Source organism: Heterocephalus glaber, unplaced genomic scaffold, assembly GCF_053883595.1.
Source record: "Heterocephalus glaber isolate CG9 unplaced genomic scaffold, H.glaber_assembly_v1.0 deba00000594, whole genome shotgun sequence".
In the NCBI taxonomy this organism is placed as follows: domain Eukaryota; kingdom Metazoa; phylum Chordata; class Mammalia; order Rodentia; family Bathyergidae; genus Heterocephalus; species Heterocephalus glaber.
Window position 1 is genome coordinate 18,593,428 of NW_028258151.1, and position 12,629 is coordinate 18,606,056.

Sequence of the window (12,629 nt, forward strand, 5' to 3'; positions counted from 1 at the left end):
CAGTTTTGGAGGTTCCAATCCTTGGGCATCTTGGTCCTGCTGCTCCCAGGCCCATGAGGAGGCAACACATCGTAGTGGGAGGGCAAAAGACAGCCAGGGGTCAGGAGTTACCAGCTGGACTTCCTCCCTTGGCTTCTCAGGTGGAAAAACCTTGGTTTTCTTGCCACATTAATTCCCCTTCTTGATAGGAACAGCATCCACATTGGGCACTGGGGGACCCACCATTTCCAGCTTTGTAGCTCATTTGGAGCCAAACTCATCCTCAGCTTTGGGTCAGGCCCTGATAGGCTTAAACCCAGCAGCCCCTTTACACCCAGAGAAGAACACAAGAGCAGAGCTGTATACTCAAGGGAGGATGTGAAAGCAAACAGCACCAAGGGACTTGGGGAGACATTTCCCAGGGCTTCAAGAGCAGAGGGCTTCCCTCTTCCTCTGGACTCTGGCAGACATTTCTGTTGCCGGGTTGGGAACCTGGCACAGGGTCTGCCCTTCGAGAGCAGAGTGGGGGAACAGGTCTCCGGACAAGCTGCTGGATCAAGCCACTCCTGAAGTTACATCCCTTTATCCCAGGAGCTCCTCACTTTCTTTAAGTGAGGTCAGTTTGCTCTGTGTCACTTGGTTTTCAAAGATCCTTATTAACTCTTACAGCTCACATGTGCTTCTTACCTTGTCTAGATTTAGCATGTATGAGCAATGGGAGCCACTGACCAAGTTCTATATTGCTGGAGGGGAGCCCCTTGGGGTCAGCCAATGCCTTTTCTTGGCCACCTTGCTGGCCAGAGTGAGCTCAGAAGACTGTGGGAGAACTGCCATGCCTGATGGTCCTGGCCAGGTCCCTCTTCTGGGGTGCACTGTGTGTCATGGAGCACACATGACCAAACAGATTTGAAAGTGCCCAACGAATCCGTCTCCCCTGTCCCAGGACAGCTGGATGGCCCTAATTGGCTGAGAGCAAAGCCCCTAGACAAAGTCCCTGTGCCCCAAGGTGGCAGCCAGGCTGAGGGGAGTTCCTGGGGCCTATAACACCAGTGCCCTCAGTGGCGGCAGAGACTAGGGGAGCTGAGTACAGTCCCTTGGGAGGCCCCTGCAATGACAGGCAGGGAGCAGTCTGGACTGTGGCTGTCCAGCTCCCTTGCCCAGCTGGAGAGGGAATTTGCATCAGATTCCTGGGGCTGCCATAACATATTATGACAAATGACATGGCTTAAAACAATGGAAATTTATTGTCGCACAATTCTGGAGTCTGGGGGTGTGCCCTTGGGGTGTCAACAGGGTCTTCATCTCTTCCACCTTCTGGTGGCTTCCCTTGGTGTAGCTGCAGCCATCAGGACTCTGCCTCCATCTTCATGTGGCCTTCTGTTTGCTATGTGTCTCTTCCTCTTTAAAAATCACTGCTATGGCTGTGTCCAGATGTCCTCCCAAAGCCTCATGTGGTCTTAGGTGGGGCTTTTTCAGAGGTGGCTGGAGTTAGAGTGTGTGATTGATTTATGGTGCAATGCTAGGCTCCAGGACACTAGGATTAAGGGTGTGACTGCTACCACCCTAAGTAGCCCCGATAAGATAAAATGGGCAGAAAGACTCTGTTAAGGTCCCTTGTTACTTGCTTTTGCTGTCTTCTGCCTGCCATGGACTGTTTCTCCTCTGTGATGTCTCTCTGCCAAGCCACCTTGCCTTAAAGTCAGCTGATTATGGACTGAAACATCTACAAACTGTGAGCTAAATAGACCTTTCCTTCCTTAACTTGTGGGTATTTGGTCTCAGCGATGAGAAAAGTAACTAAGACAAGGACCCAGTCACACAAGACAGAGGTTCCATCCTCCCCTAGTACCTCGTCTTAACTTACAGCTTCACAGAATCTGCAAAGATCCTGTTTATAAATAGGGTCGCCTTTACAGATGCCATGACTCACACGTCAGTGTTTGTCTTTGGGGGATGAGACTGAATCACTAACAGATGTGCCTGAGCTCTGGAAGCCAGTTGGCAGGCTCACAAGCTCATGGCAGCTCAGGGACAGGTACCCACAGGAAACAGCCACATCCTGTACATCCCTGCTGTGTGGCCAGCTCCTCTCCAGGTCATTAGTTGATCAAGCAGGTGCAGTCTCTCCAGTGGAGGGACAAGGACAGAGGACAGAGCCTCTGACCCCTGTGACTCTAGGCCCAGCTGATCCAGTGACGGCACGAGGGACAGCCAGGACAATGTCCTGATAGGGCCAGGACAGGCGGCAAGGGCTGGGATGGCAGTGGGGGTCACCATCCCTGTGGAAAGTTATAGAGTTCACAGTAAGGAGTGACTTTCCCAGCTGAGCCAAGAGTCAACAAGCCTCTGGGGGCTGGGTTATCCATCACTAGGATTCCCATGTCCAGTGACACACTGCACACAGTGCCTGTTTTCCCTCATAAACCACCAAGGCTCGGTGACTTCAATTTCCTGAGTCCCAAACCAGTTCCTCACTTTACCTGTGACAGAATGCACCATGGGCATCTGGATGAGCTCAGGACATGTTTGTTACAATTTTTGTCATCTCCAGGTCACACAAGTGTTTCCAGGTAGGGTAAGAGAGAGTTCTCCCAAGCCTTAGTGCAATGGTCGCCCACCTCCACACATCTCCTCTGTCTGTCATTCCCTGGACAGAGCTGACCACCCACCTCACCTCTAGGCTCCCGAAGGCCACACATCCTTGCTAGAGACCTGTTCACAGGGTCTGGGCAGCTAAGGGCCCATTCAGTTGCTGTTTCTCCTACAGGTGGCCAGCAGTGGTCTTTTTCCATAAATCCATCTATCTTTACCTCTGACAACTACCTGGCTCCAAATACAGGCTGAGAATTAGCAGAAAAGTGAGGCCCCACCTTATCAAAGACATACCTGGTTTAAGCAAACTACTCAAGGCCCACTGTATCTTGTCCGGCCTGTGGTTGGCCACTTGCTATGACCACTGGCAGTCATCCACTGGGCTTGTATCCCCACCTGTGAAGGAAGTGGCCCTGCCCCATGGCATCAATGGTTGGTCCAGCACTGGGAGGAAGGCTAAGGGCTGGCCACCAGGAGCCATTCAATACTCAGGAAGGACCTCTTGTCTCTTTTTTTCTTGGTACTGGGAATCAATTCAGGACCTTGCACTTGCCAGGCAGGTGTGGCACCACTGAGCTACATCCCCAGCCCTAGGACTTCTTGTCTCTTCTTCTCCCTGCACTCATGTCTTAGCACTGGATGGAAAAAGTTTTAAGGCATGAAGGTGAAATAAAGAAAAAGTGAAATGTGGCTTTGATTTAGGATGGCAATTTGGTCATTAGTTAGCTACATGTGATCAGAGTAATTTTGAGGGGAAGCATTAGTGGAGGATTGATTAATCATGCTACCACCCAACTGCTAATACACTGGAAAATCCAAAAACCGACTTCACCTTCTACACAAAATGCCTTTATTCTTGTCAAGTCCCACGTTAACAGTCTGTCCCAGCAGCCAAGACAGGCTGTGCCCACAAATTTATATGCTGAACCCGTAAGACCCCCTTAGAATGTGACCATAGTTGGAGATGGGGGTCTTGCAGAGGTGATTTAAGCTAAAATGAGGTCATTAGGGTGATCCCAAATCCAATCTGACCAGGGCCCTTATAGGAAGAGATGGGAACACAGACACACACACAGGGACGACCCCATAAGGACGCAGGGAGGAGACGCCCTCTGCAAGGCAAGGAGAGAGGCCTTAAGATGAGACACCTAAATCTTGAACTTCCAGCCTCTGGGATGTGAGCTATGAGTCTGCTATCCAAGCTGCCCATCTGGGGGGTCTGTCATGGTGGCCCCAGGAAACTAACAATGGCACAAAATGTGCTGAAGCTGACAGGAAGTCGGTGCCTTAGCCACCTGCAAGGAGGAATGAAATCCCACCTGGAGAGCTCACAAATCCTTGGCCAATGTGGAGAACCAGCTGGGTGGCATGGGTTTGGACAGGACAGGGAGAGAACAAGCAGGATGCTCTGTCTGCAAACAATGGCAGCCCAACCAAACAGCCTTGGTCAGCTGGGACAGTGAGAAACACACAAGGACTGTAGTAGGGCTGGTCAGCTCAGTGGCTCGATGGTGACAGCAAGGACTCTGGTTCCTCCTAGTGTCCTGTTGTGCACTGAAGTGTGGCTTCCTCTGCAGCTGCCTGCAAGTTGCCTATGCTAGTTCCAAGTGTCACATCCTGACGAGATGACATGCAAGAGGCAGCAGCTCTTAGGAATGATGTGTCCCTTCCCAGCAGACGCCACTCTCACCTCATTGGCCACAGGAGGATGGGCACCTGTTCCTGACCCAAGCACGAGAAGTGGTGCCACCAGGGTAACAGGCTGTTCAGCAGCTGTCTGTATGGATTTTAGGCCTGTGGGTACCCAAGGGACCATGGGAGCTGGGTCGGTGCTCCAGAGAGCCAGGTAGACACAGGTCAAGGTCAGCAACTTGAGGAAGATGATCAGAGGTTGTCAAGGCTTCGCAGGACAGAAAAGAAAGCATCCTGCTGCTCAGACCCCTGAGCTGGGAGAGGTGAGAAGGGTGTGTCAAGAGGGGACAGCTCTGGGGCTGGCCAGCAGGGTGGACATTTCCCAGCCAGCCGGGAACCACGCTCATCCTCTCACAGCAACTACTTCTCCCTAGTTACCAGACATGTGCACAGCAGCTGCCCTTGGCCGGCCAGACCACTGCTCCTCCAAACCTAGATCCCCACTCGGCGTGAGGCACGAAGTGGTTGGAAGGGTGCTAGAAATGGTGCCAGAAGAACCTGTGCTTTAAAATATGACATTTATTTATTTTTCCAATTAGAAAAACAATACATTATCAAAACACGTATCTGAGAAAACACAAAACTCCAGAGGGGAAAATAGCCAAGGCCCTCTGGTCCAGCACCCCTAATGCTGCCAAGTTCACCCCACCTCTGAGGACAGTGGGAAGAGCACATCAGGCACTCCTGGGCTGGAGCTGGCATCTTCTCCTCTCAGATGTCCAGGCAAAGGGAACCAGGGGAGTCCCGGGCTCCATGGGGGCAGCAGGCCCTGTGCCGTCTGCAGCAGAAGATAGAGCTCCCAGTGTTTTGTGGTGTTGTGGAAGTCCTTGCTCGGCTGCTGGGCTCTCAGACCCAGGTAATCCCTTTCTGGCCTGTTTGCTCATCTCTAAAGGGGAAACCATCTACCTCCTGGGCCGCCAAAGCAATGGGATAAAACCTAACACCAATACTCTGTATGGTGCGTAGAAGGCTCAACAAATGCCAAACTACTACTCATGTCTTTCCATTAACCTACTTCCTATCAACTCTGTCTCTCTTCACCCCAAGTTACCTGGGATTAAACACAGGGTCTTTGCACTGAGCTACATCCCTAACCCTTTTCAAATTTTCACTAAGTTGCTAAATTGCCCGGGCTGGGCTCAAACTTGCCATCCTCCAGCTTGGACCTACCACAGTGCTGGGATAACAGGTGTGCACCACTACACCCAGTTACCCTGTCTTTTTTTTTTTTTTTTTTTTTTTGAGACAAGGTCTCACTAGTAATTCAGGCTGGCCTTGAACTCACAGCAAACCTCTTGCCTCTGCCTCCCTAATGCTGGGATTACAGGTATGCACCTGGCTTAACCCTGTTTATCTTTAAAAAAAAAAAAAAACAAAACCCAACTTCCTCTGAGCTCAGGCCTGGGGTAATCCTACTCAGGGCAGCACCTAGCAGGCCTGCTCAGCCGAAGGATCAGTGAAGTCACCAACTTTGGAACAGCAAGGATCGAGCAGGCTCTCGAGGGATCTGCAGGGCTCACTCAGACAGCACAGCAGACAGGGCCCAGAGCACTGGAGCAACCCAAGCAGAAAACCTCGGGGAAGGAGGCCAAACAGGGACCCTCCCTCCGGAACAATGAATACCCCGCCATTGTTTTGCCTTTAATGACATTTTTGAACATTTAACATGCAGACATCTGTTCCCTGATGTTTCCTCTTTGTTCATCTGTCATCCTCAGAATGAAAGTCCAGGACCTTCCACACTAATTTTAAAGTCCGGCTGAACATTGAGTAGTGAACAAAACTGAAAACACAAAAGCAAAAACATGGCATTTTAAAATCTTGCTCATTTCTGCTCACTAATGAGAACATAACCCTCCTGTGACTGCAGCTTTTCTTGTTGCCAGACCTTAGTTAAGTCCCAACACCTGTCCCCCAACCATCCTCAGTTGTCCTGCACAGAGACACAGAATTGACTGCTTCTAGGACTATTCATAGGGTGCATGCAGCCAAAGCCAGCACAAAGCAAACCCCCAGGACCTGCGCCAGCCACCCCACAGAAAGGCACACTTTGGCATTTGGGCAGAAAGAGACATGCAGAGAACAAACCTGTTTAAATTTCCCTCTAATTTTGTCTAAATCTTCATGGAGTTTATTGTAGGTAGGGTCATCATAGGGGAACTTCTGAATCATTTCAATCAATGATTCCAAGACCTTCATCTTCCTGCTGCAAAGCACAGAATAGAGGCTTTCAGTGCTTTGTACACATCGAGCTCAGCTTATGTAATAACCATGCTGATCACTTAAAAGCAATGGGCGCGCTAAGTATGCTCCAGTTTGGAGCCCAAGGATTAATGTTCTCATTAAGCTAGATAATATTTATTTTCCTAGCAACAGAATTGTGCCCACACCCAGCGCTTTACAGCGGAGAGGTACAGTGGCACACAGATGTGCCTCTCTCTATACCCGCCACGGAGGTGAGTGACTGAGGCAACCTGCATGGCTCTCAGTTACAGACACCGAAACTGACAGAACCAGGCGAGAGAGTGAGTGGCTGGGACACGAACAAGCCTGCTCTGATCTGGGGATTTTCCAGGAGGGCAGCGTGCACTCACAGCCTTTGGGGTTTCAGCTGCAGGTAACCTGGCCCCTCTCTGCAAGGGCAGCACCACTCCCTGGTGGCTGAGCCCAGTGCCCTTTGCCAGGAAGGCAAGGAGCTTGTGGGGAGGCTGCAGAAAGGTGTCTGCTCAGGAGGTGGGCGGCCCTGGGCACATCTCCAGGACACTCAGTGATTTCATGTCTCTGATCCTCAATGTCCTCATCTGCAAAACTGGGAAACAGCAGCCTCCCATGCTTTCAAGAAAACGAAATCATCCATGTCAAGCCTGAACTCTAGTACTGAGCAGGTGTTCAATAGTGTGACTCTCCTCACTTCTGTGGATCCTGGAGATGGGGATCTCACCTAGGGGGCCTTAAAAATAACCTATTCATGTGGCCCAGGGATTTTCGAGGTACAAGTGACCTGGGGAGCTCTCCTGCCCTAGACCGAACCTGTCCAAGGCAGGGATATGCTAGGTACCTGATGGCAATTCAAAGCAACCATAACCTCCTGAGTACTTCCTAATAGGCTGTTTGTAGACACACAGATGAGTAAATTCACCTGTGGCAAGCTGTGTTGTCAGACCTACCATGGCTTCCTCTCCTTGAAATTCTAAAGTAAAAAACTTCAAAGCAAGTCAGTTAAAGCAGTACCCAGCTCCTAGGAGACTGAAGGCAGATGCCACGATGAGGACTGCATTCAGATAGGCCACAAAGATCACCACCCACTGCCAGTTTCCCAGGCAGGGCTGAGGCACCCAGACACACCCAGCCAGGCAGTCAGAGCCCACGCTTGCCCAGAGGTGGTAGCGCAGGCCTTGCCACTGCCAGCATCATGTGCAGCACCACCACTGCTGAGAAGAGAGCAGCATGTCAGGTTTACCAAGTAGCTCCAGGACTTGGATGAAAGTGCCACCTTTGCTTGGCGACAGTACTCCGTGTTTTCTTAGGTACTTAAATGCCCACTCCCTTAGCGGAGATCATGCAGGCAGCAGGTGTTTTCCCTTTAACATCCTTATTTAGAAAAATGGAAAAGTAGAACATTCTCTCTTCGCCCTTCACCTTTAAAAAATAATCCTATTGGGCTGGGGGCATACTTCAGTGGCTGAGCGCATCCTTAGCATGTGTGAAGTCCTGTGTTTCATTAGAAAAAAAAAAAAGTTGTACTGACTCAAAAAATCCAAACATTTTCAAAAATGGATGCTTTAGGTTCCAGAAACCTCCAGGCCCTGCCAGGTGGGATGGTGGCACAGAAAGTGGGCCATCCTGAAGTGGCTCCTTCTCTATCCGACAGATAGAGTGTGCTGCTTGAAGACATTAGGAAACCCTTGCTCTGGGGCAGGGCTGGCCACTCTCTGGCCTGGCAAGGGAGCATTTGCATAAGCAGTGCATGCCACAGACTTTGACAGTGGGGAAAAGGGGAGACTGCTGGAGTGCTCGGGGCAGTGCCCTTCAGGTTTCTGTCCTTTTTGGACCCAGTAAAGAGCCAAGCTCAGTTATGACTGCCACCCAGTGGCAACACAGGCTGTCAACAACTAGTCTACCTCACCACCTACCTGTCCCTCCTGAGGACTCAGGAAAAACCTTTATAGTACCCCCTCAGCTGACCTAAGCATCTGCTCAAACAAATGGAGCAGGCAGGCGACATGGAGAAGTCAGACCACAGGCAACCCTGGAAGTGCCATATTTAGTCACAAGTATCCTTGTTCTTACTTTTGAACGTGGGTATGGCCCAGACTGGAGAAATTCAAAATATCTCAAATAAAAGGACAAATCACATGGACAGGGGATGCCACCTTCCCTGCCCCACAGGGCCAGGCTATGTCCACCTTCTCCTGAGAGCAGCAGGGTGACCTGACTGTATACACCTAATTACAGGTTTGTGTCCAGCTAAGAATAAAGACTGGTCAGACAGGCTCCCATGGACGGGTCAGGCAGGCAGATAGAACGATTCACAACTCAAAAAACAATTCAAATAGCAGCTAACATTTACTTAGGCTTCCAAGTACTAGAAAACAAGTCACACACATTGCAAGGCCTTCTGTCTGGCCAAGGAAAAGCTGCTAACAATGGGGTCAGCACTTCTGAACCCTCGGCACACAGACCATTACAATCTGTTCATCAGCTCAGGGGAGGGATGAATATGACAGAATCCACTTAGTATCACTTTACTGACATGGTGTCTAAAAGCCACTCGGTGCTTTAGTAACTCCAGGGACAAGGCAGGGAAATGAGAACTCCTGTGAGAAGTAACAACGACCAGTGTTCATCAGATGCCCAAAATGTGCCCTTTAACTTTTCTAACAATATTCAAATTTGACATTATTATTTCTCCACTTTACAGATGAGGAACCTGAGATGGATTAATAACCAAGGTCACTGTGAGTAGCTTTGAACTCAGAGTTCCTCCTGGCCCAAACACTGAGGAACAAGGAAGAAAGAACAGCTTCAACGTCACCTGTCTTTCTCACTGGCACAACTGCATAGGAGGCACTTCCACACGAGAGCAAAACCTTGATAGCACCCAATCTGCCAATTAAAAAATATTGAAGAGTAAAGTTAATAAACAACTAGCTATACTTTCTAATGACCAAACTCTCAAAATGCAAAGGCATGAGTGTAAGGCAGCTATACCTCTTTTCCGTTACTGTTCTGGAAGGACCTGCTGAACTTCAGACAATGGAACTTAGGTGGTTAAGCCTCCAAGATGGCCTCCATGATGCTTATCCCTGTTTTCATGCCCTGAGCAATCCCCTTGTCTGCAATCCCCTTGACTTTCCCCTTGACTGGGTTCTGTGTCACCAACAGAACCCAGAGAAAGGAGTGCTAACTTCTGAGGTCTCACTTAAAAAGGCAAATGTCGTTTCTGCTTGCTTTTCTGGATCACTGCTCTTAAGTGTCAGGACAACTGAGCATACTGGGGAAAGGTCCATGCCCACTGTCACCTGAGTATGCTGCCTCGGACCGGAGCCTCCAGCCCCAGGCCTGTAGAGGAGACCATAACCCTTGCTGACACCCTGGCTGCAGCCTTCTGAGACCCTGAGCCAGAACCCCTCAGCCAGGTGGCTCCTGAATTCCTTCCCCTCAGAAACACTGTGGGAGAACAGTGTGTGTTTTAAGCCCCTGTTCTGTGGGCATCTGTTTTACGGCATCAGATATCTGATATTGTCCTGACTGCCTCACTTCAGGCTCTGCCATTTAGGGCCAGGCATCTACCTGTAAGAGAGTGCCCATCTAGGGCAAAGGACAAGAGAAGTATGAATTTTATGGAATTTCTTTTTGTTGTTGTTTTTGTTTTTTGAGACAGGGTCTTGTTATGAGTTCAGGCTAGCTTTGAACTCACTATGTAGCCCAGGCTGGCCTTGAACTCACAGCAATCTCCCTGCCTGGGCCTTTCAAGTAGAATTTCTATGTAAACACAGACACCCACTCTGAGGCTGAAGACACTAGAAGACACTACAAAACACCACGACATTCCAATGTAAGCTGAGGTGACCAAGGACTTGTTTTCTCATCCTCCAGCTGCATAATTATCTCCATAAAGCAATGTGCAGTCAGTTCTGTACTCCAAACACTTCTCCATCAACATTCTGTCCAATCTAGAACACAGAGGCCTTGCAATGCTAAGAGGCCTGATGTTCTGAATTGATCTCACTAAACAACAAAGTAAACCATAAACTGCAAAGGAAGACAGACTGTTTGTTTCTAAATGAGGGCTACAACGTACCTCAGATCCAATTTTGGCTCCATGTAAGGTACCATATTGTCTTCCTTCAATTATACCCAAACTACTGCCTTCTTCATAGCCTTCCTGGTACCCTTCCCCATGGAACCTGTAATGGAGAAGAAGCACACTTCATCAAACAGGAAAAAGAGAACTTTTTCTGGAAATACTTTCCTATCTTGTATTATCCAGACACTACAGGATAAGACTGAATAGAGCAGAAAAAGTCTAAAACGCAAGTTCAATAGTGCAGGTTCTGGTACTGGCTCTCCCCCCGTCCCGAGTGTCTCCTCTGGCCAGTCGCTGTGCCGTGAGGCCAGTGTTTTTCATCTACAGGAGGAAGGTGAGCTAAATTAGTGATTCTCCAAACTGGTAGGGTACCAGAAATACAGAGTGAAAATTTAAAGATATAAACGCAAGAGCCTGATAGTCAAGAGGTCTGGAGTAAAGCCCAGGAATCTACTTTTCAAATCTAGGTGACTCTAGTCTGTAGCCACAGTAGAGAGGGAGCCAAAGCTCTGAGTCTACAAGCAACATTAACTTGCACCAGTTGCTTCCAAAAACCTCTGCAATATGTACAGGTCTTTTCATCACATCTCAGTAGAGTAACAGGGAGAAATACCACTACATCATCACAAAATGAGATAACTGGAATCTAATAAAGGCACTGATTTTAAGCATTTAACAATGGCACTGGGGCTGCTTTAACCAGCAGTCAGAAAGGTGTTTTGGAGCACCCCATGAGGAAAGAGTGTACAGCACCCCACTTATTAGTCATATGGCCCTGGCGTGACTGTGCCCTCTCATCTGTAAAATGAAAAGAACAAGATCCATTGCCTAAGCAGGTCTAAAACAGATATCTGGGAAAGAATATTCAGCTGGATTCTCCTTAAGTCCCAAACAAATGTGAGGGACTGGGTGTTCAATGTTCCCTGGCTATCAACTGACATCTACTGATGTCTCCTGTGGGCCGGGTCTGAAGACAGCCAAAAGGTCCAAAGACACAGCTCCGCCCCGTGGCAGCCCTGGTAGCTCCCCAGGGGCTCTGGAGACAAAAGGATGCCGCCTGACACATTGATCAACAGGCCCATGAATACTGCCGTATGCCTAGCAATTAAGAAACAAGAAAAAGTGGCAGCTCCCAGATGGCAAAGGCCTGTGCCACTAGAGGAGGGGGCGTTCCTGGAGGAACGCAGTCCTTAAACCGAGCAGATGCTGGAGGCGGTGGGTGACTGGAGAGGCGGGTCCCGAGCAGCTGGGCACGTGGCGGGTCGGGGCGTGCGAGGAGCAAGGCAGAATAGCACCTCGACTCTACATGGCTCTGTGGACCACACAACACTCTTCCAACGCACAAGCTCGAGGGACGCCACGCGCAAACAGGTGCCCCACGCCGCAGCCCATCAGCTGAGAAAACCAGACCTGGAACTCCCGGCGGGCCCCGCCCAGCCTCGCCACCCACCTCTCATCCGCCATCACAATGGCGTCGAACATGTCCTGACTGTCGGCCATCGGGGTACCAGGCCTTCCCCGTTACCCTTCCGAGTCCTAGCTCCCACAACGGTCAGAACAAACGTTTCGCTTCCAAGGAGGCAAAGCCCACTTCCGGAAGCAGCCGCGCGGAGCCCGCCGGGAAAGGACGGCATGCAAGAGGGTCCAGAAAGAAGCCAGGACGCATGCGCAGCTGCGACAGTGGGACGAGTTTGGCTCGGACAAAGCCCCGCCCGTTGCCCGTTTCTCCAACCCCCTTTCCTCGAGCTCTGGGCGGGTCTGTCGCCGCCGGGAGTGTCGGGTTGTTCGAGTTCAGGGGCTGCAGGCCTGGTTTTTAGTTTTTAAAAAGCCAGGCAGATGTGAGTGACTTGCTAAACATGGCACGGAAAGAAATTAGAAAAGTTATCAAAGAACCGGCTCCTCAGGAGGCTCCAGACCCGAAAGCTCCGCCCTAGGGATTTGGAGGAAGGTGTCTTCAGGGCGGGACGAAGAGCGGGGTCGCGTGGTCCCCCGGAGCCCGCGGCAGGATCCAGAGGGGCTCGGGCACCGTGCAGGGCAGCTTGAGGATCCGTGTCAC

At 50.2% G+C, this 12,629-nt stretch overlaps 1 protein-coding gene across 1 annotated transcript; it reads right to left on the reverse strand.

Annotated features, from left to right (window-relative positions):
- Window positions 1–4,764: 4,764 nt before the first annotated feature.
- On the reverse strand, window positions 4,765–12,216 carry Lto1 (LTO1 maturation factor of ABCE1). Its single transcript, XM_004852169.4, has 5 exons — window positions 12,024–12,216; window positions 10,568–10,673; window positions 9,299–9,369; window positions 6,352–6,469; window positions 4,765–6,046 (listed from the first exon to the last, which is right to left on the reverse strand). Exons 1-5 carry the CDS (start codon window positions 12,071–12,073, stop codon window positions 5,978–5,980), a joined length of 414 nt encoding a protein of 137 aa, XP_004852226.1. The 5' UTR covers window positions 12,074–12,216; the 3' UTR covers window positions 4,765–5,977.
- Window positions 12,217–12,629: the final 413 nt, after the last annotated feature.

What these genes read in the sequence shown, in the direction of transcription:
- Lto1 (XM_004852169.4), bottom strand. Translation starts at nt 12,073, where the DNA reads ATGGCCGACAGTCAGGACATGTTCGACGCCATTGTGATGGCGGATGAG. An exon ending in ATTGTGATGGCGGATGAGAG is followed by an intron (nt 10,674 to 12,023) that starts GTGGGTGGCGAG and finishes TCTCCATTACAG; the next exon opens with GTTCCATGGGGAAGGGTACC. An exon ending in GAGCCAAAATTGGATCTGAG is followed by an intron (nt 9,370 to 10,567) that starts GTACGTTGTAGC and finishes TTTAATTGGCAG; the next exon opens with ATTGGGTGCTATCAAGGTTT.